The 25,715-nt window shown below is 42.5% G+C and overlaps 1 protein-coding gene across 2 annotated transcripts in view; it reads left to right on the plus strand.

The window, feature by feature from the left end:
• LOC126483753 (ER membrane protein complex subunit 1) overlaps positions 1-25,715 on the plus strand; it is a 129,244-nt gene that overhangs the window by 70,444 nt on the left and 33,085 nt on the right. The window contains exons 7-8 of one of the 2 annotated variants that reach the window (XM_050106900.1): positions 6,421-6,537; positions 9,704-9,721. In XM_050106900.1, coding sequence (XP_049962857.1) covers positions 6,421-6,537; positions 9,704-9,721 — 135 coding nt within the window. The remainder of the gene's footprint in view (positions 1-6,420; positions 6,538-9,703; positions 9,722-25,715) is intronic. The other variant, XM_050106908.1, reaches the window with a different exon arrangement.

Raw genomic sequence — 25,715 nt, forward strand, 5'->3', positions numbered from 1 at the left:
TAAGTCCCATAGTGCTCAGAGCCATTTTTTAATTTTAATGTGTAAATTTCTCAATAGCATAATTACAGAGGAAGCTGTAAGGCAGTAGAAGTTAACAGTATTTTTACTGTGTTTGTAAGGTGTTGGTAGTCCAGTCAGTAAGAATAAGATGACAGTTCCAAAGGTTTGGTCTTCAATCCCCATTCACTCTCAAGATTTTTTCTGTTGGTTACTGCTACTGCCACCTCCGGCATTGATTTATGTGCGTAAAAAATGCTAAGTTCCACCACAGTTCGGAGTTGACGTTAAACTAATGGCTCCCCTGTTACTGCCTGGATAAGTCAGTTCAAAGTCAGAAGGCGGCAAGGGCATATATTTACCAATATAACCATACATATCAAAGAATTGCATTTTTCAAAGTCTAGGGGCAACTTCATCATTTTCGTATAAAGAAAAAGAACTCCTGTTAAAAAACTGCATTTTCATTTATTATTTTGATCAGTTCATTAGGAGGGATGCATTATTACTAGAGCTATGTGAATCGGCAAATAAATGTTAAAAATGTAGCACTTTGAAATTTGAATTTGGCATTATATTTTTTGGTGTCTTTATGCATCATATAAATATAAAATTCTTACCTTAAAAATGGATTTTTTTTCACTATCCAGTTTTCTTTTTAAAAAATTGAGAAAATTGATTATCTCTCTAATGCAACACCACAGCATTAGTTCTCATTCAAATTAACATATATTATAGGCGTATATACAAATTTTTATGTATTCAATGCAATAATTGAAGTTGTTTCCAAACTGTCTGGCTTTATTGACCACCTCCTGTCATGTATAACTAAATTGTACATTGAGATGTAGCTCTCTGTCTCCACACTTTTGGCAGGTTTACACATTCCAGATAAAGCAGCTCTTCCAAATTCATCATGTTTAAGCTTTTCACAGAGTAGAGGTTGCACTGTATTAGGCTTTTCATCATGTTTCAGACAGTGTGTTGATGAATTGATGAAAATGCGTCAAAAAATGTCAGATGGAATGGTTTCAACTTTCGGACTTTTTTCTGCTGTATTAACAACAGCAGAATCATTCAAATATAGCTTTGCACCGCAAACTACAGTATTGAAGAGCTTGCCACCAATGTTCTTTTAAAAAATAATAGCTTTGTGTGGTATAGTGTGTTCACATAGCTTTTGTAAACTTTTCATAGCAGCAGATTTGAGACAATTTTTTGCAGATGCTTTCTGTGCCTCGATTTGGAGTGTGTCAAAATAATTAATAGTGTTTGTTGAAAAACAACATTCAGAATTTCTTTTCAGTAGTAATTTGTTACTTCCAGTCTCTACCCACAGCAAATGTGCAAATGGGTAAATCATGCCTTCTAGTGTTGTAATTAAACTGACAATGCTAGCACATGGGTCACTTACAAATTTGTATTGTAAAAAGACTTAATCTGACACAGCTTCATTTTTGAAATGATCAAGAATGAGCTCAATGGTAGCATTTTTGTTTTCGAATTATCTGAAAAATTCAGTGATTACCGATAAGTGTGTGTCCAAGTACTGCACTGCATGGAACTGAGAATTCCATCTTATTATTGGACCAGGAAAACATCTTGTTGATGGGTGAGGAAATTTCTATTGAAGAAAGTGAATATATGCACTTTTCATTTTGTGGGAGTGCGGAAATGTCATTTCCATTTTACTGTCAATAAAATTTAGCTCCTTTAGATCTTTCACGAGGATGTCACCTACTTAATTCATTTTGTGTTCCCAACATTTGAAATGTATTAAATGGTTGCCAGTCAATTTTTTAAATGCATCAGAACTTAGTTCAGTGTTTGATACTGAAAGCAAAACATTTTCATTTTTAATGCTGAAGTCTTTTAGGGTGTTTACTATGGCCTGGGTACAAGTAAATCTGTTAGCAACTTCTAAAAAGTTACAGGAAGCCAGATGCAGTTTCTATTCTGTAACACCAGTAGTCTGAAAAAACAGCAAATACACACCTTCCATTTTTGTCACAAGTTTTGTCAGCAGTAATGACAATAGGAACATCTTTCACAGCGTCTTTGATTTCTTCTTGCATTTAGTCACTACACCGACACATTCTCATCAAGTCTACCTGAACCGAATGTACAACAAACACTGAGTACATATTATTTTTAAAAAAGACGTAACTTAAACATTATCTAGTTCTGAAACTTCCTGGCAGATTAAAACTGTGTGCTCGACCGAGACTCGAACTCGGGACTTTTGCCTTTCGTGGGCAAGTGCTCTACCATCTGAGCTACCGAAGCACGACTCACGCCCGGTACTCACAGCTTTACTTCTGCCAGTATCTCGTCTCCTACCTTCCAAATTTTACAGAAGCTCCCCTTGCCCCGTACCTCCCCTCGCCCCGTACCTCCCCTCGCCCCGTACCTCCCCTCGCCCCGTACCTCCCCTCGCGACGGACCTCCCCTCGCCCCGTACCTCCCCTCGCCCCGTACCTCCCCTCGCCCCGTACCTCCCCTCGCCCCGTACCTCCCCTCGCCCCGTACCTCCCCTCGCCCCGTACCTCCCCTCGCCCTGTACCTCCCCTCGCCCCGTACCTCCCCTCGCCCCGTACCTCCCCTCGCCCCGTACCTCCCCTCGCCACGTACCTCCCCTCGCCACGTACCTCCCCTCGCCACGTACCTCCCCTCGCCACGTACCTCCCCTCGCCACGTACCTCCCCTCGCCACGTACCTCCCCTCGCCACGTACCTCCCCTCGCCACGTACCTCCCCTCGCCACGTACCTCCCCTCGCCCCGTACCTCCCCTCGCCCCGTACCTCCCCTCGCCCCGTACCTCCCCTCGCCCCGTACCTCCCCTCGCCCCGTACCTCCCCTCGCCCCGTACCTCCCCTCGCCCCGTACCTCCCCTCGCCCCGTACCTCCCCTCGCCCCGTACCTCCCCTCGCCCCGTACCTCCCCTCGCCCCGTACCTCCCCTCGCCCCGTTACCTCCCCTCGCCCCGTACCTCCCCTCGCCCCGTACCTCCCCTCGCCCCGTACCTCCCCTCGCCCCGTACCTCCCCTCGCCCCGTACCTCCCCTCGCCCCGTACCTCCCCTCGCCCCGTACCTCCCCTCGCCCCGTACCTCCCCTCGCCCCGTACCTCCCCTCGCCCCGTACCTCCCCTCGCCCCGTACCTCCCCTCGCCCCGTACCTCCCCTCGCCCCGTACCTCCCCTCGCCCCGTACCTCCCCTCGCCCCGTACCTCCCCTCGCCCCGTACCTCCCCTCGCCCCGTACCTCCCCTCGCCCCGTACCTCCCCTCGCCCCGTACCTCCCCTCGACCCGTACCTCCCCTCGACCCGTACCTCCCCTCGACCCGGACCTCCCCTCGACCCGGACCTCCCCTCGACCCGGACCTCCCCTCGACCCGGACCTCCCCTCGACCCGGACCTCCCCTCGACCCGGACCTCCCCTCGACCCGGACCTCCCCTCGACCCGGACCTCCCCTCGACCCGGACCTCCCCTCGACCCGGACCTCCCCTCGACCCGGACCTCCCCTCGACCCGGACCTCCCCTCGACCCGGACCTCCCCTCGACCCGGACCTCCCCTCGACCCGGACCTCCCCTCGACCCGGACCTCCCCTCGACCCGGACCTCCCCTCGACCCGGACCTCCCCTCGACCCGGACCTCCCCTCGACCCGGACCTCCCCTCGACCCGGACCTCCCCTCGACCCGGACCTCCCCTCGACCCGGACCTCCCCTCGACCCGGACCTCCCCTCGACCCGGACCTCCCCTCGACCCGGACCTCCCCTCGACCCGGACCTCCCCTCGACCCGGACCTCCCCTCGACCCGGACCTCCCCTCGACCCGGACCTCCCCTCGACCCGGACCTCCCCTCGACCCGGACCTCCCCTCGACCCGGACCTCCCCTCGACCCGGACCTCCCCTCGACCCGGACCTCCCCTCGACCCGGACCTCCCCTCGACCCGGACCTCCCCTCGACCCGGACCTCCCCTCGACCCGGACCTCCCCTCGACCCGGACCTCCCCTCGACCCGGACCTCCCCTCGACCCGGACCTCCCCTCGACCCGGACCTCCCCTCGACCCGGACCTCCCCTCGACCCGGACCTCCCCTCGACCCGGACCTCCCCTCGACCCGGACCTCCCCTCGACCCGGACCTCCCCTCGACCCGGACCTCCCCTCGACCCGGACCTCCCCTCGCCCCGTACCTCCCCTCGCCCCGTACCTCCCCTCGCCCCGTACCTCCCCTCGCCCCGTACCTCCCCTCGCCCCTCTCCCCCCCTCGCCCCCTCTCCCCCCCTCGCCCCCTCTCCCCCCTCGCCCCCCACGCCCCCCTCGCCCCCTCTCCCCCCTCTCACACCTCGCCCCCCTCTCACACCTCGCCCTCCTCTCACCCCTCGCCAGCATCTCACCCATCGCCCCCCTCTCACACCTCGCCCCCCTCTCACCCCTCGCCAGCATCTCACCCCCCCCTCGCCCCACTCTCACCCCCCCCTCGCCCCACTCTCTCCCCTCGCCCCACTCTCCCCTCGCCCCACTCTCCCCCCCACTCCCCCCCTCGCCCCACTCTCCCCCCCTCGCCCCACTCCCCCCCCTCGCCCCACTCTCCACCCTCTAACCCCCCCTCTCCCCCCCTCGCCCCACCCTCCTCCCCTCTCCCCCCCCTCGCTCCACTCTCCCCCCCCTCGCCCCACTCTCCCCCCTCGACCCACTCTCCCCCCTCGCCCCACTCCCCCCTTCCTCGCCCCAGTCTCCCCCCCTCGCCCCAGTCTCCCCCCCTCGCCCTACCGTCACCCCCCTCGCCCCACTCTCCCCCCCTCTCCCCCCTCTCCCCACTCTCCTCTCCCCCCTCTCCCCACTCTCCTCTCCCCCCTCTCCCCACTCTCCCCCCCTCGCCCCACTCTCCCCCCCACCTCGCCCCACTCTCCCCCCCACCTCGCCCCACTCTCCCCCCACCTCGCCCCACTCTCCCCCCACCTCGCCCCACTCTCCCCCCACCTCGCCCCACTCTCCCCCCCCCTCGCCCCACTCTCCCCCCCCCTCGCCCCACTCCCCCCCCCTCGCCCCACTCTCCCCCCCTCGCCCCACTCTCCCCCCCCCCTCGCCCCGCTCCCGCCCCCCTCGCCCCACTCCCCCCCCTCGCCCCACTCCCCCCCCCCTCGCCCCACTCTCCTCCCCCCGCCCATGGTCTCCCCTCGCCCCCACTCTCCCCCACTCTCTCCTCCACTATCTCCCCCACTCTCCCCCACTATCTCCCCCACTCTCCCCCACTCTCTCCTCCACTATCTCCCCCACTCTCCCCCATTCTCCCCACTCTCCCCCATTCTCCCCACTCTTCCCCACTCTCTCCCCCTCTCCCCCCACTCTCTCCCCTCTCTCCCCACTCTTCCCACTCCACACTCTCCCCACTCTCCCCTCTCCCCACTCTCCCCTCTCTCCCCACTCTCCCCTCTCTCCCCTCTCTCCCCACTCTCCCCTCTCTCCCCACTCTCCCCTCTCTCCCCACTCTCCCCTCTCTCCCCACTCTCCCCTCTCTCCCCACTCTCCCGTCTCCCCCCCTCTCCCCACTCTCCCGTCTCCCCTCCACCCACTCTATTGCAGGCTCTACAAATTACTAAATAATCTTTTATTCAGTATTTGGGTTGAGAAATTTTGTAACCAGTGACATTTTCTGTTGAGACCAGATAACAGTTTTTTTTCTCAGCTGTAAATGTGTTTATTAATTTTCATTGATAGCCAGATACAGATATCAGTACATTTCAAATAGATTAATGGTCATAGATATTTCAAACATTAATTTTGATTAAGAATTATTCAGAAGTTGGAATCATCTTCAGCAGCACATATAAACTCCTTATTTAAGATTGATAACTCCCACTTTTGGATGGAAAATAAAAATCGGTGATGGGAAAAATACATACAAAGTTTCATCATTCTATTCTTGATGCTTTTATTTATTTCTTTTACAGCTTATTTCACTTTGTGTATGGACTACAATATTTATACGCAACACTGGACTACAATATTTGTCTGTAACACTAGACGTCTCCGATATTTTCACATTTACTTATCATTGAAAAATGGCAATATGAATAACTTTTGTTAATGAAGAGAGAGTCAGTCCGGGTTGTACAGTGTTCCATACGTTTTTTGTTGCTGATTAAGGCACAGTTTATCAGGATCAAATTGCACACAATATTTTTGCACCTACTCTTTTTGATTCATTACTACCTGTTACCCACTCATGATGCTTACAATTAGATTGTGTATGCACTTCTGTGATTCCTCTGTGTTTAAAGACATGTACATACAATCTTATATTCTCATCCGATGCCTGTGTGTTATATAAGGAGTATGTTCACTTTTTATTAGTATGGAAAATATAACTATTGTGCATTATTCCTAATTGTGCATAATTGGTCTGTGTAATTGTAGGAAAAATGCTTTGGGTGCGTGAAGAAGCATTAACATCTGTTGTGGCTGTGGAAATGTTGGATTTGCCTGTTTCTGACACTGATGCTGCAATAGAAAAGGAATTTGATAATAAAGAATGTAAGTTTTTAAAATCGGGCATAGCATCTGTATCTAAATTGATGCTAAGGTAAATGTAATTTCCAATTTCTTCTCATTTCACTTTTTTTTCTGCTTCTATGTGTAGAAATACATTGAGAACATTTAACTATCGCTTGGTAAGAGATTTGCCTACGACATTTTGTACAGAAATTAATGTATTGTAAATCACATTCGACCATAATTCATAACTGACTGTGACGTTGCTGACACAAGAGCGTGCTTGTAAGCTGGAAGAGGAGGCGGAAGATTCTTAAAACTGAGAGCTGGGATAGAACTTAGCATGAGAATAAGAAAGCATGTCAATAGCCCAAGAACTAAATTTTAGGGGGGATACAGTAAACTCATTGTATGTCAGGCAATAAACAATTATCTACTCATTAATTTTTATTGGTACATTACTTTGATACCTAAAAGGTAAACATTGTTTCATTAACATGTACTAGTAACATTTTATAAAAATAAGTTTGAGTATTCAACTTGCGTGTTTTGATGCTGTTACACCATTATCTGTGAGTATCTCTTTGTTTTATTGAGATATTGGCTGAACAAGAGTAATTGTGTACATGTCGACAAGCTCTCTAACTAGTTTGTTTACATATTCACCAGAATGAAAAATGTTCCTATCGCAGCACAAAGAAAGGTAAATATGGCCTAGACATACGATGTAAAAGAAGGGATCTAGCTTTTCAATGTATCTGGCAGCCTCAGAGATAATTAAATCAAAACGTGTTGACATATTTGTGCTAGTTTTACTTGTAGTATTATTTCCCATTTCCTTCAATATAATGTGTCGTGCCAGGTAAACTAACATGATACGTGATGTCAAGTCATATGATATGACACATGCCATCTTGTCATCCAACATGTCATTTGTCATGTCTTGCAGTACTACAGAATGTGTCATTAAAATTTAGGTTGCGAGCACCTTCACTCTGCGATACTTCCTGTTATAGATGTGGCCCACTCTCAGATACTTCCTATTATAGATGCGTCCTATACTCTAGAAGCACCCAAATTTGAGTCTATTTGTTGTTACATTCCTAACTATCCATGTAACAAAGGGCGAGTTTCGGGAAGAGATGGTACCTTCCAGGGAAAAAAGCAGCCCCTTACACCCAGAAATCAAAAAATTGTTTAGTGTCAATCTCCCTTCTCCCTCCCAGGAATAAATCCACCACCACAAAATTTTATCTCCTCCAAGAAAAACTTTTTTAGCTATTACATGCATGCTATTTAGCAATATGATATTATACAGGATGAACACTAATAAAAGCGATGAGCTGCAGGACCGGATTTCTGACTGGGAATGAGGGGAAAAGGTCCTATGAACATGTGACTGGAAATGCATTGTCATGGTAGGGGGTACTGACGAATGGAAGTTCCTCTATGTGTCATGTATTCCATGTGTGTTGCAGGCTGTGTAATTGACACAGCATACTGTAAAAAGCGGTACGGTCTGGTGTTCATGTCAGGAAGAAACAGAGATCGTTGTTTGTGTACAGCCAAGTGGATGAAAACAGTTGAGAGGCAGTATGACTGTACCAAAATAATAAGTACCCTCGTAGATGCCAACCACATCACACAAGCCCCTTTTGGACATTTGTGTGATCATGGATCCTTTCAGACAGGCAAACTTGCATGGAGGCAGCAGACTGTGCCTGCACCAGATTTGGAGGGCCAAGTTCTACAGGATATAGAGACAAACTCTACTACAATTCCAAGCAACTGGCCTGCCAACATGGTATAAGCCAAAGCATGAGTCTGCGTATTCATTCTGCTGCTTTCAGTATGCTGTGTCAGTCACACAGCCAGCAACATACAAGGAGCACTCGGCACATATTCAGAGGAACTCTCATTCGTCAGCGGCATCTACTGTGGCGATGATGCGTTCTGGACACATGTTCATAGTACCTTTCCTCCTCCCATTTCCACACAGGAATCCGTCGTTCGTCAGTTTTGCTAATGTTCATATTGTATATGGCGAAACTTACAGATTTTGGACACAGGAATGGGGATTTGAGGCAATAAATTGCAAGATGGAGGTGTGCCAACACATTGCAGCTTAGACAGCTGACTGCACTAGAGAAATAGGTTTAACATGTAAAAAAAAACACAAATATGTGAAGATGTTCTCATTTAAATGTCTTTGAAGCTGCCAGATAAGTCAAAAAGCTAATTGCCGTCTTTTATGTCCCTAACTATGCCCATGACATAATCACCTTTTTTTACGCTATGATAGCATTTTCCATTCTGGTTCCCAGCTTTCAGTCTACCACAGTTTTGGCGTTAGAAAGACATAGATTGGCAACCAATTAAATTTTGGTTGACTTGGGCAATGAACGGTCTGGTACGGGTTTTTTCTTATTGGCGTTCATGATTTAAATAATGAATGCATGAGGGGTTCTCTGCCTATGTTGCGTCTTTTTGAGAGTATAGGGTCTTGTGTGTCCTCCATAATACAGAATATCACACACATGAAAATAATTGCTTACACTGTTTGTTTACAAAATATGCAACGCATACCTTATAGCCTCAAAATGACGCAAGGGAGGCAGAAAAGCACACATGCAAACATCACCAAAACTATTCATGTAGACAAATGCACTTGAAAATAAGCAAAAACTCTCGAAACACAATGTGCTAAGCATGAAAAAATGAGTAACTGGTGCAGTTTTCATCATTTAGATCATGAATGAAACAGTTACAGGCTTTCCTAAAACAGTGAATATGATGAACAAAATTGTGTTGCTTAAGGACTAAAGCTTCCACAAAACAACAGGATGACCATTAATTACATGTATTTATCCACATTCCTACAAAATTTGGACTGATTTGCACAAGTTTGAAACATAGAAGTAGCACAATTAAAAAAACTCATAAAAACATGTTCAGTGCTTAATATATAGCAGATGAAAATGTAGTTGTGTTACATCCACCTGAGAATTTCCAGGGAAAAAGGTGGCTGAGGTGAATTGTTATTTCATTTCATAAGCATGTTACTAACATGTGGTAAACATAACTAACATTTTTTAAAAATTTCATTTATAATTGTATAGAAAAATAAACCATCTTACTTTTTTATTGTATAATAGTAGTTCAATACTTAGACAATAATAATTATTTTTATTTTCTGTTATGCTCCCAGTGGACTTTGGTGTCTCATGTAAGTAATAATATTGGTGCGTACCTTCACCTGCATTCACTTTGTTGTTGGAATGCAATGGCTTTTTATGCAGCATGGCTTTTTTTGTGCATGCTGTGTTATTGCAATCATTTGATAGAATTCTCTCTCTCTCTCTCTCTCTCTCTCTCTCTCTCTCTCTCTCTCTCTCTCTCTCTCTCTGTGATTTGTGATTAAAAAATTTCTTGCTTCAGCTTGTTCCATAGTACAATAGTAAATCTTCTGTAAGGACTATGAGAACAAGATAAGAAAGATCAGTGCGTGCATTGAAGCATGTGGTCACTCAGTCGGTAGGCAGAATGGTATACTCTGAAGCCCACTTTGATACATGGGAATGCTTCAGGAAAATACTTTACGCGTTTTTAAAATTTGATTTTCTGAAATTTTTATATGATTCTTGTGATGATCAGGTATCTAAGGCTTTAAATACTAGGATTACAGAAGTGGTGTGCATGACATCACTTTTATACCAGTGATATTAAGTCTGAAAAATTGTCTTTCAAATGTTTATTCGCCTCCAAATTATATTACACACACACACACACACACACGCACACGCACACGCACACGCACACACACACACACACACACACACACACAGATATATAGATGATGTGACTTACCAAACAAAAGTGCTGGCAGGTCGATAGACACACAAACGTACACACAAAATTCAAGCTTTCGCAACCAACGGTTGCTTCATCAGGAAAGAGGGAAGGAGAGGGAAAGACTAAAGGATGTGGGTTTTAAGGGAGAGGGTAAGGAGTCATTCCAATCCCGGGAGTGGAAAGACTTACCTTAGGGGGAAAAAAGGACAGGTATACACACACACACACACACACACACACACACACACACACACACACACACACATCCATCTGCGCATATACAGACACAAGCAGACATTTCTTTCCGCTCCCGGGATTGGAATGACTCCTTACCCTCTCCCATAAAACCCACATCCTTTCGTCTTTCCCTCTCCTTCCCTCTTTCCTGATGAAGCAACCGTTGGTTGCGAAAGCTTAAATTTTGTGTGTATGTTTGTGTTTGTTTGTGTGTCTATTGACCTGCCAGCGCTTTCGTTTGGTAAGTCACATCATCTTTGTTTTTAGATATATTTTTCCCACGTGGAATGTTTCCCTCTAACTGGCAAGTAACATAGCTCGATACAGAAGGTAACTGAAACAAATATGCCATAAGACAAACAAAACTGATACTTTCATTGAAAGACAGTAATTACACTGAAGTCACCACGGTTTATGATAGTCTCCAGACATTACAAAAGACTGGATGTGGCTGTTAGCAGAGTATGTGATCACCACCAACAACAATGGATGTTCTACAATGTGCTCACATGCTAGCCACGAGGTTGGTAAGGAGTTGTTCTTCTATTCCTCTGCCAGCACATTTACAACTGCTGGATGGTTGTTGGTCCTTGTGTATGTGTCAGCCCATTGTATCCAAGTATCCAACATGTGCTTAATGAGATTTACACTGGGGAAATGGGCCAGTCAGACCAGTTGCCGAATGTCTTCTCATTCCAAAAGCTCCTCCACCCGTACCGTTTGATGGGGTTACGCATTTTTATCCATAAAAATGAAGTAAAGGCTGAATGAATCCCTGTAGAGATGCATGTTGGGAAGGAATAGAGTCACAATAATTTTGACTGGAGAATGGAAGTCACTACATCCACGCAACATTATGCCTCCCCACACTGTAAAACACCTGTACCATAAAAATGATTATGTTTGACTTCATTCCTGTCCTGGCTGCAATATGTGTTCCCTCTTCTCACCATAGGAGTGTAGAGCACACATTACCATTTGTGGTGATCATGTACCCTGTTAAGAACCATGTCTCACTTTATTGTAATGTCCAAGGGCCCATCATGAATCGCAGTGCCATCAGTGTAATTATAGTCTTTCAATAAAAGTGTCTTTTCTGTTCATCTCATTGTGTGTTTCTTTCAGCTACCTTCATTGCTATACAGCAGCAGTTCTTTTTATGTATGTCCAAGTTTCACCGAGCTACACACTTGGTAGTGACATGTCATGTGAAAGTTAATTTTGGTGCACACCAATGTGTGTGTGTGTGGGGGGGGGGGGGGGGGGGGGGGGGGGGGGGGGGGGGGGGGGGGGGGGGGGGGGGGGGGGGGGGGGGTAGGCAAATGTTAAATTTAATGTACATGGTAACTTGTTTTTTGCATCATGTTGGTTGTGCCTTTACAGTCAGTTGAGTTGCAGAACAGTAAAAGAAATCACTGAACCACAATTTATTGAAAAGTGTGGTCCCAAAGGGACCAAGAATTCTTTGTGTGGTAAAGATGTGATAATATGAGGAACTGAGTGCATATTGAAACATCACATTATAATAATAATGGCTGAATAACATTCTAGAAACAAGTCCTTCCATTGAGTCACATATTATTGAAAATAAAATATTGTAAATCCACCACTGTGTCAGTCCAGGTTTTGCACTGTTGTGTAATGTTTTGCAGGAACTTTAAAGAGAGAAAGATGTAAACATAACACTATTAAAAACAAAGAAGTGACCCCCCCCCCCCCCCACACACACACACACACACACACACACACACACACACACACACACACTCCCTCCCTCCCCCCCCCCCCCCCCCTCCTAAAAAAATAGTGACAGATACCATTCAATCTGTAAAATGCATAAAGCTACTTAAACACTATATTTACCTTACTATAAGATGAGATTTTCCCAACCAAATACATCTTTTAAAAAATACAAGTTTGTCTGATATTCACAGGTTAGCTACTGTTGCTTAGTTTAACATTTTTGCATTGCATATTAGCTTAATACAGTAGTAGCCATAAGGTGCTCACCAGAATGGCCCAGCAGTGATGAAACAAGCCCACTAAGTTTAGTCCTCGCTAGGCAATGATATTAAGCTAGTTTGTATTTCGCGCCTCAACCATTGTGACAGGTCCTGAAACTTGAGCTATGATTGGCTGCCTCAAGGTTGCTCTTAGTAAAGCCGTTCCTTATTGTGCGGTTTCTCACACAGCCTACATCTACATCCTCGCTCTCAAAACTACTGTGAAGTACATGACAAAGGGTGCTTCCCATTGTACCTTATATTGTAAAAAGGTATGGAACACAGGAAAAATGACTCCTTAAATATGACTGTGCAAGATGTAATTAAATTAATCTTATCTTCCTCATCATTGTGAGATTGTTATGTAGATAGCTGTAATATATTGCTGCATTCCTCTGGTACTTGGAATGTTGTAAGCACTCAATCAAGAGATAGTTTGCATGTAACTTCCAGCATCTACCAGCTCAGGTTTTTCTGCAATTCTGTGTGATGCTTTCTCATGATCAAACAACCTCATGACCATTGGTGCTCCCCTTCTTTTCATACATTCAGTGTCTGCTAATACTCGTATTTGTGATATGGATCGCACACAGCTATATTCCAGAATGGATACCATGAGTGTTTTCTGAGCAATCTTCTTTGTAGATTGATTGCATTTTCCCAGTACCCTACTAGTGAAACCACCATACCATGTTGTGAGAACTACAAGTGACGATATTAAACAGGCATTTACTTCAGCTGTGTTTGGATGCAAAGCTGTCTGAGACCAAAGGCACACAGATCATCATAATTGCTACATAATGGATAAAATTAGATGTAATAATTTTTATAAATTAGTTCCTCTGTTTTAAATAATTTATCATTTTCTTTTCTCCATTAGAATATCAGCATGAAAATCTACATAATTTTGTATCAAATCTTCACATCTTAAGCTATTCTAGTTCTAGTTCAGTAATTAGACTAAACTAAAACAGTTTTTACAAAATTTGTAACTGTCTGAAAATGTTCTGTGGGTAATTTGTGAGCTGCTGTGAGAACTTGTGAAAATATGTCATGAGGGCAGTCTGCATTCAAAGGATGCATTCATACCTCTTTCTCCTTTTTAATAACCGCATTTTCGGCATGAACACACCACAATTACGTCAGATTGTCCTCAGAATACCATACACTTCAAGTAATCCACTCAACTAATGTTACAAACAGACATACAGTAAACATCCCGGCAAGAAGTGAGATTCCTGCACAATCAGCAATGTGCCATTTGTGAGAACTGAGGTGGCAGCACCATGGCTTCAGCACAAATGTACCCTCAAATTTACAATTGAAGCTTCGGTAATAGGGGTCATCTACAACTTTAATTTGACATTTTAGAAAGGTGTGAGGAGGAGCAGTGGCATAAACTTAACCAAACACTAGGAGAAGGTGAGGAGGAGAATGTATACAATGTAGCTTGCTTTTTATTAACATCCATCACACTTAAACTGCAGTTCCCCTGAATCCAGTTGTATTCGATATTGAACTGATCTTGCAAATGAACAAATACTCAAAAATATAAAACATTTCGAGAGGAGACACATTAATTCTATCATAAATATGCTCTCGCAGAACACTTGAATTGCAGAACAACAAATGAAATATGATCTTCAATTATACCTCTAAAGTTATTACTGCTCCATAACACTGTTGAGTTTCAAGTTAGGCAACGAAAGATCAAACATGCTGTTAGCCCAAAGTAGTCCCAATTTCTGTCGATTAATCAGTAGAGAGCTGAGAGGACAATAAATTCTTATCATTCTGTTTGCTTAGACTGCCAGTGGTGTAAGAGCATTAAATTGTAGCAATTTAAAATGGATGCAGATCACAATTGTGACGAGAGAAATGCAGATCTGCGAATTTGTGGTTCACGTAGACAATTCAATACAGATTTTTAGTTAATGGTGAGTCATGAAGCAGAGACCATAAACAACTGTGCAGCGGAAATAAATTATGGAAACATGGTGTTACACCAATGAATGCTAGCAGAATACTTGGTTACAGAACACCAGTTCTACATGCCACACTTTTGGGGGACCAAAGCAGGTAAGATTTCAGGAACTGGAGAAGCAGGTTGTTAAGTACATGTGAGAGAAATGTAGTGAAGACTGCCTGATTACTTAAGAAGTTATCCAAATGAAGATTCTGCATGCATTGCGGAATTAAAAGCAAGACTAGATTGGTGTGTGAGGATAGTGAAGAGGCTGGGGCCTATGGAAAAATGATAGCTCTTGACTTCCCCCTGTTTTTGATGAAAAATTACTTCTGTATTCATTTCATGATATCAGTTTAAGAAAATGGCACAACTATTTGCCTAGGCCTTATAGACAACGATCAGATGCCTGTTTATTTTGATATGCCATCAATAGTTACTGCTGCTCTCAATGGCAATAAAAGTGTTCCTATAAGAAGTTCTCGCAGTGAAAAAGGCCAGAAGAACAGTAATACTGGCTATAGTGACAGAGGGAAGGAAAGTGCCCTGATATTGGATCTTTCCAGGGAAACCATGCCAGAAGAGAAACTGTGTGTGGGTCTTGTCTTTAGATGTCAAGAAAAGGGATGGAAGACAAATAACTTGAAGCTTGTTTGGAGCAGACTATCGGGCTCTTTATTATTCAAAAGGAAAATGTTGATGCAGGATTATTTTAGGGTACATCTCACCCAGTAAGTTACAAATCCGATATCAAAGAACAAATAGTGCTGGTAAATAATTCCTTGTGGCTTGATGTCACAACTTCAAGTAATTTATGTTGTGACTGATCACAAGAATTCACAAGACTCACCTGCGACAACTTTACAGTGAGAGACATTGAAGGAGACCATACCCTCACTCCAGTGGGGACAGGGGGCGGTGTTTAGAGGAACTCTTGGTATAGTGTGTCAGTTAACTTATGAGCAAGCAGAGTCCCCACTCTGCCAACCAAGCTACATAGCAAGGCACTTCTACAAGCTGTTTCTCAATGTTGTACTGGCCCTTCTGTGGCATGTGCTTTAAATCAGTGCTGATGCTGTGTGCAGATACATCTGGGCAATGTTTGTGTTTCGATAAACGACTTAACACTGTTCGGGCTACATAAGACAACTGCTTTCTTCCAGAACACAACATTATAGAATAAATAACATTAACATAGAAATGGAAGTCATAAGTCCTGATTCACATATCTACTACAGATATTGAATCCAAATGCCTTTTATCTGAATGCATATTTGTTTACTATCTCCTAAAATGATGAATGTATTCCATTAGGGTGTTGAACATAATGTAGTGCAATTATTACGTAGAATTGAAGGCTTCTTCTTAAGTTATGTTTCAGCTAATAAGTAGAAGTTTTCTTCGATGAACTGTGCTGAACCACAGGAATATTCAAAAAGTAACGGTGATTTGTAATTTTGCATGTTGTATTAGTCTGATTTGCGTGACTTTTTCTTATTATGTTGGTAAACCTGTCTGGAAAGTACATGCACAGTGTTAGCCATATCGGATGTCTACCAGTTGTCAGCTGTCAAAAAGGTTGCAGGTGTTTTGGTAGTATCGGCAATCATTTTGTGTAAAAAATAGAGCAGGGAATTTGTATTAAATTTTATTGTAAGAACAGAATAAGGTGCATCTAAGTTTTATAAATGTTAAATATTGCTTCTGGTGAATCTGCTAAGAGTAAAACAAGGGTTTACAAGTGATGTAAGCATTTTGGAGGAGGTTGTGAAAATGCTGAAGATGATGAATGCTGTGGATGCCCCAGCACATCGTGGGTGAAATCATGGGAAAAGTGAAATACAACTACTATGAACGATCACCAAACCACTGTCTGAGAAGCCATTGATTTTGGTGTATCACCTGGCTTATACCATTAAATTCTTTTGTAAGTTTCAGGAAAACTTTTTTCCAGAATGGTTGCATTTTGAACAAGAACAGTAGCAAATACAAGTTGCTCAGGATTCGCTAGATGAAGTCAGCAATGATATGTATCTACTGAAACAGATCACAATAGGTGATGAAACGTGTTGACAGATATGACATTGATTCTAAAGCTCAGTCATTCAAGTGGAAGCATTCTGGATCGCCGAGACCGGAAAAACCTCGAGTGTGCTCAAATGTGAAGGTTATGCTCACCGTGTACTTCGATTTCAGCAACATAATGCACTATGAGCTCTTATCACAAAGTGCAATGAACAATAAGGAGAACTACTTACAAGTTCAGCACCATTTGTGTGAAGCAGTTTAAAAGAAGACAGCCAGATTTGTGGCAGAGCAATTCATGGTTTTTGCACGACGATAATGCACCTACAACCATTTAGTTGTGTTTTGTGAATTTTTGGCCATAATGATGCCCTGGGCTCTGTGTTCTCTCCATGTAGCTTTCTTTTGTTCCCAAACACAGATGACATATGAAAAGGTTGTCTTTTACAAGCATAGATGAGATTAAAAATGCGTCACTGGGAGAGCTAAAAGCCATCCCAAAGATAGAGTTCCAGAAGTATTTTGCAAAATGAGAAAAGTGCTGGCATCACTATATAATATAGAGTGGCAAATATTTAGAAAACAGTAACATTATTGTAGACTAATAAGTAAACCCAGCATTAGATGCAATACTGGTTTTACTTCCACTAACATTGTCTAATATGGTATCAACAGCAGGACCCTTTCAAAATTTTCTGAAAATAGTGTTGTTGTCAACCAAAGCTCTTTGGTATAAAAGAACTTTCTGCCTTACTCTCAATTTCCTTACTTGTACCGAGTTTTTCTGTCACCAGTCAATTACATAACTTCTCTCCACCAGAACCTTTCTTTTAGTTACAGATCACTTCCAGACGAATCCCATTTGACACAGGGGCTTGTGCTATACATGTTTCAGCTAAAGAAAATTGATATTTGGCTATACACCAATAAGTAATTTGTGTAAAGTCGCACTGTTTCCTGATTTATGTAGAAGTCCCCAGTCATCTGTCAAATTACCAGTTTTGTGAAGCTGTACATAACAATGGGTTTCCTTCCTAAAATTCTTATTGCTTTTTCTTGATAATTCCAGTAAACCACGTTGCTTGTTTTCTCATTTGTTTCCAGTGTATCCTTCTATTACAATGCTGATTTTAGTATAAATTGCAGCCCTTGATCGGGGGTCCCAATATTAGCCAACAGTTCATTTTGTGTCATCTCTTTACTAAAAACTGTTATTACATTTGAGACGATGAAACACTCTTTACTCAGAATATAACTGTCCTTTGTATTGTGCACATTTTCTTGTGATGTAGTGTGCGTACCCATCACTTCTGAATAACTAAGATATTACAGAACATATAAACTGAATTGATTTGATGCTGATAACTAGAATGACACAAATAGAATCAACTCAAATCACCAAATGTTGCTCTACACTGCTGGACAGGAAATGGACAGCTGATTTTTTGTGTGCCTGTAGTGCAGTTGGAGGGTTCTTCTGGGAAAGGCCACTTGCCCCACCAAGAACGTTGCTTGAACATGTGTTTACCAATGGGCTATATCCATGTGCAATTTTGTCATACATAGACATGGTTGGAGATTGTGGCTTTTGTTATGCAAAATCAATTGTTGATGGTGTACAGCAACCAGCCAGAAAATGGCTTCAGGTTACTTTATTGGGAAAGTACTATTGCCAGTTTTGAATTCTTTTACAATTCATCATCAGATGGTTTCTTAATGCTTTCATCAGTACGTATTATACATTGGTTTCCTGTGAGTTGCCTTAGGATAAACAATAATTTACAAATTACAAACGTTTAACCAGAATGGCTGTGCAACACATTTGTATTGTAGTGCAACTTACATGAAATGTCCATCTGGCGCATTTGTATTGGCAGTTTTCTTGCAATGAAATAATTCTCAATGATGTTTTTGTTTCCACAGTGAAAAATGTTGCACTGCATTGTAAACCACTTTCGTTCCATCCCAAATGAATTTTCAATGTGCACCTTATGTTTTGATTTATCATGAAAACAGATACACAGTGGGCCAGTGCATCCTTACTGCACGGAATAGAATCTAGTGATTCTCTAATGAAAGAATTCAAAAAGTTGTGCATTTCCATTGTTATGGATGGCTTAGAAAATGAGATAATATGGGTAGAGTGCCAGCAAGCAAGAAATGACAATTGGCTTAGAAATGAAAATGATTATACCAGTCATGGTGATATTATGATGGTGGTGATGATGATGATGATGATTGATGATGATGATGATTAAAAAATAGTTATACCACAGACTATTGACTTAGATTGTAAGCAAACAAGGGTTGTAAAGATAAAAATTCATGTAAACTATTTCTTTCTTTATATATACCAAAATATGGATAATCAGTGAGTGGCGTAAGTTTAGAAGAGACATAGTGTTTAATTTGTAGACATAGCTTAAGATGCTTTGTATCAATAAAACAGTTTGTAATTTTGTTTAATCAGAATATGTTTAAAATGAAAGTTTCGTTTGTCTTATATTCAGTGTCATCTTAGCCAGGTAAATTTGGTAGACTTCCGTTTTCTTCCAAGGAAATGTTATCTCTTGTTCACAGTCCATTGAAAATGGTGGTTGAATGCAATTCATATGTGCTATAACTTCAGAAGCAGCAGTAGGCTGCAGACTCTCATGGAAGAGAAGATATGAAATGAAATAACGTTTTGTTTGTGATGTTGTATCAGACCCAACAACAGTTGTGGTTTACATCTAGAGACGACAATGAAGACACAAGAACTTCATATTAGTGCAGCGGCATGTTAGTGGAGCAGTTTGATGGCTCGAGGTATTAGTGGAAAGATTCCTGACCTTTTGTTCTGTTTGTCAGTTATTTCCTATCTGTGAATGATAGAAATCATGTGGAGAAATGTGTGCTTCAGTGTGAGTTTTAGCTCTTCAGTACTATGGCCATTGTGCTTTCTGGGCTTCAATCACATTATTGTCATTCAGGATTTGCTTAAATATGTATGTAAGCTAGTCTACCATGTCTCTTCACTGTTTCAGATATTACTGCATTTCATTCTGTCCAACTACATTCTCTGTATTATACATGAATGGACTTTCTCTTCAATGTCTGTAAGGATTTTACCCAAATCTCACAAGGGTGTCCTCTGTGTTATCCATATTAGATTCCCTTTGAAATATTCTCTTGTGCTCCCAGTCAGAACTGCAGTTTTCAAATCAATTTTCTCTCCTATATTCTAATTGGTTTATTTGATATTTTTTTGGTTTCTAAAGATAAGAGCAGATGAACTATAATTAGTTGCCTTGAAGCAACTACCCGTGGTTTGAATCAGTGTTGCTGCTTATAATCCGTATGTCAATATTATAACAATACGTGTTTTATATAAGGTCATATTTGGAGGAGGGGAAGAGTTTCATCCTACAGTATGTGTGATGAACAGAGTGGAAATACTTGGTAGCTGCTTGTATTCTCTTGCAATTTTTTCTATTTTGTGGCTCATTCCAAAGAAACAGTAGCCCTTACACATCATTTTCAATTATGGTCAGTTGATTTGTTTGAAATTATGTTTGCAAATATGTACTTTGATGTGCTTTGCGTTGGATTTTCATTTTTGCCCCTCTTCGCCCTCCAAAAGCGCACACACACACACACACACACACACACACACACACACACACACCACTGGCTCAGTGGCCACAAACAGTGGTCATGTCTTTGTGAGGTGGGCTTGTGTTAATTTGTGTATGTTGTCTTAATTCAGAAGGAGGCCATTGGTTGGAAGATCACGTGTCTAGCAGTCTTTGTGTTGTGCTTGTCTGCAACTCAACATCTCTATATGATGAGTAGCAATCTCTCCTTTTCATAATATATGCATTATATTAGTTGTTCTAGCAAAACTTGGTAAATCACATTGATCCTTTCTTGCTTTCATACTACATTGTTCTGCTTCCCAGAATCTGACACAGTTCTCAGTGTACTACTTGTGCCAGAATGAATATCATAAGGGAAATTACGCCAGACAACGTCATTTTGATCAAATATCAGCAAGACGGATCACCCATTCATGCCTATAAATGTACTGTTTTCAGCTTTTCTGAACAGCCTGAAATACAGAGGTTATCAATTGGCGTGCTAAGATACCACTTAAATCTGAGCAGTTTGTGACGTACATTTGCCCACCTGATCCCCGTGGACATCCATTGCATTTTGAGATTCTATTCTGTAAACACTTCTGAGTAATTAGTACTGAATGAGTCTATTTTGCTAACCTGGTCATATCAGTGCTAGTTTGGTTACATAACATAAATTTGTCAGTAGTATTTTGACTATACTCTTGCCCACAGTCCAAAATGTCAAGCACTAATAATACTAATCCAGATGTGTGTAATTAAACTCATTTATTGTATCAATATTGCAAAATGTAACTGATATACTTAGAGGAAAAATTTTCTTGTAGTTGTTTGTTGTTGTTTGAGGTACAATAATTTGCTTTTTCCTCAAAATGAGAATCAGAATACCAGTCCGTACACCACTGCTCTAGTTCGAAGTGCATTTTCTTCCATTATCAATATATCTTTTACTGTATGTGTATCCTTTATTATCAACAAGAAAAACCTTACAAACCTGCAGCTTGGAGTCTATTTTAGTAACAGTTCTGTATTTATTGGCACGAAACCCAAAATCCTCAAAAAGAACCAGATTATTTGCCAACAGTTGTAAACATTTACAGAATACCCAAACAGAGACATCTTTTGGTTTTTATGGAAGAGAACTTTTTTCCTTTTTACGGAATACCCAAACAGAGACATCTTTTATTTTTTATGGAAGAGAACTTTTTTCCTTTAAGCTTTCATTATTTCTTTTGTAGTCTGTCCTACAGAAACTTTCAGTTTGTATTTGTATCATGTTTCGTGATTTTGTCTTCAAAATAAATTATGTTTTAACTCTGCTTCACATATTCCAGTTTTCTATTTTAACATTGCTTTTCTTTGATTTTCATCTCCAGGTATCCAAAATTATCTTTTCAACTTTGATCATATATATTTCATAATTGTGGATAGATAGAAAAGTGCAGTTTGCAGCAAAATGCTCATGCACACCTAAAGTTCCAGTACCCGTTTAACAGAATTCAGTGTGTGTGTCGTCTGTAGCACACAGGATATCTAAGCAATATTCCAGTTCCTCCCTCGTCTGGCCTAGCATGTCCTTAGAAACATGAGTAGTTAGTACTCCAACATGAGTTTGCAGAACACTGGGGTCTGGTAGGCAGAATCCTTCTCAAAGCCCTGAAAAAAAAACTAGTGAGGTTGTGTGGTTGTGTCTGGAGACCTGGGGGGCTACTAAACTGGTTCTCTGCCAGTCCTGCAACCTGGAAATGTCGTCCAAATCTTTCTTAACAATAGGGTCGAATGAGGAGGAGTGCTATCCTGCTGCAACATGATGTCAAGATGCAGATTTATTGACCTGTGGAAATGCAAGCTGTTCCAAGGTAAAAGGTTGAGCTTATAGACACCTCTGCATAAAAAATGGTTCCACCACATGGTCATGAAGAAGAGCACATGACGTTTACCTGTAGACTGTTATGCACAATTTCCATGATAAAGTGAAATTTCTTCTATAGTAATGTGTAAAAGACTGTGGGTAGGAATTACTAACTGACATCTGTATATTTTTTAAAAAAGTTAGAATGTTCAGTATGTAACCATATTTACGAAGTAATTTGAGATGTGAATGTAAAATTACTTGTGCACATCACTACAATATATCGTACAACATGAAACTAACTAGTAAACTAAGTAACTAGCTCATAGCCCTGTATCCTCCATTGTTTTGTTTTACCTTCCTGAACACATGAAAGCAATCTTGATTCATGAATGTCACCTTTTTCAGAGAGTCTGGGTCATCATCGAAACAACTCAGAATATCAGTTTCAAATGCTTTACGGTTTGGCCTGTCATCTGATTGAATCATAGCAGCTGCACCTTGTGGACATGAAGCTTCAGTACCTTGCGCAGCACTTTTGTGGTTGGTGGTTGTTGCAGCTGTCAAGATGCTCGACTGATAAATTGGGCTTGAATAAATGCCTGTTGCACCCTTTCCAGATCTGCATCACTCATGCTTGGATGTCCAAAACTCATCCTCTTTGACATTTCTGTATCCCTTAAACCTTGTGTACCACTGTCCGATAGTCAGACGTGATGGTCGTGTGCTTCTTTAATGTGTCCAGAAGTTCTGCTGGATGTGAGTATGAGATATGGTCTCTCTTACACATTGTACCATCTGCTGTGGGCTGGGCATGTTCATCAGCAACTAGCCTTTGTGGATATTATACCACAAACTGCACCTTTTTACCTATCCGCATTTCTGAAATACACATGATCAAAGCTGCCAAGATCATTTTGGAATACCCTGTAATTCAGTTATCAATACAGGATCAAGAATATCTTGAGCAGGGTTGTTGCTCAGTAATTGCAGATTACGATTTTAGCTGATCAAGCATCAGATACAGTGAAGCCTGAACTTTCCTATAGAAACTGGTGCAACATACTCCTTGAGGAGGGGGGGGGGGGGGGGGGGAAGAGAGAGAGAGAGAGAGAGAGAGAGTAATTATTTTACGACAACTGTGGCATATTCCTCTATCTCACAATGTTGTTATCCCATTATACCTAGGTTGGAACTTAAATAGTGACAATTATTTATTCACAGCCGATACAAAAGAGTTATATGTTGGCACCTGTTACTGTCCTTCAAAATAGTCACCAGCATTGTGTAGAACCCATTGCCAGCAATGTGGAAGGCTTAGTATACCATTAGCAGAGCCTGTTCTGTTGTTATTTGTGCGAATGGAGCGGTCTACTGCCTGTCGAATCACTGGAACTGTTCTGAAGCGAATGGCACGAAGTGGTTCCTTCATCTTTGGAATCAAATCAAAGTCACAATTACTTAAGTCTGGGGAGTATGGTGGATGGTACAATACTTCCCAGTCCCATCGAACGAACAGAGCAGCTACAGCTTGCATTGTATGCACCCGCACATTGTCATCCAAAATGATGGGTGGGTTGCGCAGAAAGTGTCGCCGCTTCCTTTGCGAAGCTGGTCGTTTTTGGAGCATCACCTGTGACCAGCTTTGCGCAAGAAGCAACGACACTTTCTGATTTTTGGCATCCTTTCTCAGGAGAATGTCTCTGTTCTTTAGCTTTGCTGTCCACCTCCCCACATGGTGCCTCTGAAGGGCACCCATAAGGATCTGCATTCTTTCCAGAAACCTTTTCCTGGATCACAGGGAATTCCCAATGCGCTGAGATCCGTTCATTGACTGGTGGACTTGGTTTCCATCTCTGTTCTTTCCGCATTGGATGCAGTGTCTCAGCTCATTTGGATGCAGTGACAATGAGCAGGTAGAGTTTGTGCACTAGTGTCAACTTCAGGTTTCCCATTGCAATCCACACTGGTATTGTTTACTTTGACTGCCTTCCTCACATGTGGAGATGCCTTCCGCAGTGAAACAGCATACTCAGTATCAGGCATATCCAGTGTCATATGCCTGCAGTAGTCGGAGATTGCACTAAGTGTCCTGCTCATCAGGACCTGATACCTGATATGCTGTTTAAATGTTGGGGTGTAATCCAGGGTCACACCTAGATATATTTCTGCTTTGAGTTCTTGCTGTGCTTCTCTGTTACTGAGGTGAAAGATGCAAATATGCATCTTGCTGTGTGTGTGTGTGTGTGTGTGTGTGTGTGTGTGTGTGTGTGTGTGTGTGTGTGTGTGTGTGTGTGTTTGTTTTTACTTCGGGTGGTTAACAATATAACATAGAGTGTATTTGGAGCTTGTGTCAGTTTCTCTTGTACTCTGAGAAGATCATGCCTTGAGCTGCCACTGCCGCATTGTCGGGTCATATTGTGTGATGCGGTTTGGTATTGGCTTGTCACTTGTCATTTTTGTATATTTTGTACAGCATGGTGTTGGGACACCTTGTTATGGTAAGGCATCTTTCGATTCCTCTGCGTATTATTCTTCCTATGGAGGCTGACACAGAATCTCATACTGGGAGAGTGGTGCCAACCCAGGATGTCAGACAGTAGTCTCCCGCCATGTCATACAGTTCAGTCAATAGCTTTCAGTTGCTGACAGTGGCATATTCAGCTGTGAGGTCAATGAAGACCACTCCAGTAGTGTTCTTTCTCTCAAATCTTTCCTTATTGCATCGTGTCAGGTTTAGTAATGTGCCAGAACATGATTTCCCAGGTCTGGAGCCTACTTGCTAGTGCATGAATTTCTTTTCTAGGATGTTTGTGATCTGATGGAATATCAAAGATTCCATGATCTTAAAGGCATGGAAGAACAATGACACAGGTCAGAAACTTTTTGGGTAATTTGGTTCCTTCATTAGTTTCAATAGTGTGACCACCTTGGCCTCCCTCCACTCTCTGGGATGTGCAGTTTTGACACACAAGTGTTAATCATGTCCAGGAGCTATTTCCATGTTTTTGGTCCAAATTTCCACTTCGTTCAACCCACAGTTCATCAACAGCAGCTGCTTTGTTGAACTTCATGTTCCTAGGAAAGTGGGAACTGAAGGGCAGCAAAAATAAGAGCTGCAGTGGTAAAGTGAGTAGGCAAAGAGAGATACTATTAATGTTTCTTTGTAAATCATAATGAGCGTACAGCTACATGATAAATTATGAAAAAGCTGTGAAATGGTTTATTACAGATTATGAAAACAAGTCAGTAAAACATTTTATTTTTCACCACTGGAAAGATAGAGGATACAGTAAACCTCTTTTCCAAGTAGATAATAATCATAAACATCTGAATTATAGTTAATTGACTCTTCTCATATTAAATGAGTATTAATATTATAGTGATTTAATACAAGCCAGAAGGCATAAAACCATATTTTAGATTATTTATGATATTACTGGCAGTGGATCACCATTTGTTTCACTGTGCTGCTTACTATGAAAATTATTAGAGAATCATTAGTGTTTCTTACATGTGATGTTATGTTAATGGATGAATTAATTATAATTACCTGTCTTTTTAAAAGTGCGCAATGTAAATATAGTTTAACTGATGAAATGGTTATCACATTTGTTTTGGTGGAGGTTTTCCAAATCTGTTTTAAATACTTAGCAATCAAATGGGAT

This window comes from Schistocerca serialis, chromosome 1, assembly GCF_023864345.2.
Source record: "Schistocerca serialis cubense isolate TAMUIC-IGC-003099 chromosome 1, iqSchSeri2.2, whole genome shotgun sequence".
NCBI lineage: Eukaryota > Metazoa > Arthropoda > Insecta > Orthoptera > Acrididae > Schistocerca > Schistocerca serialis.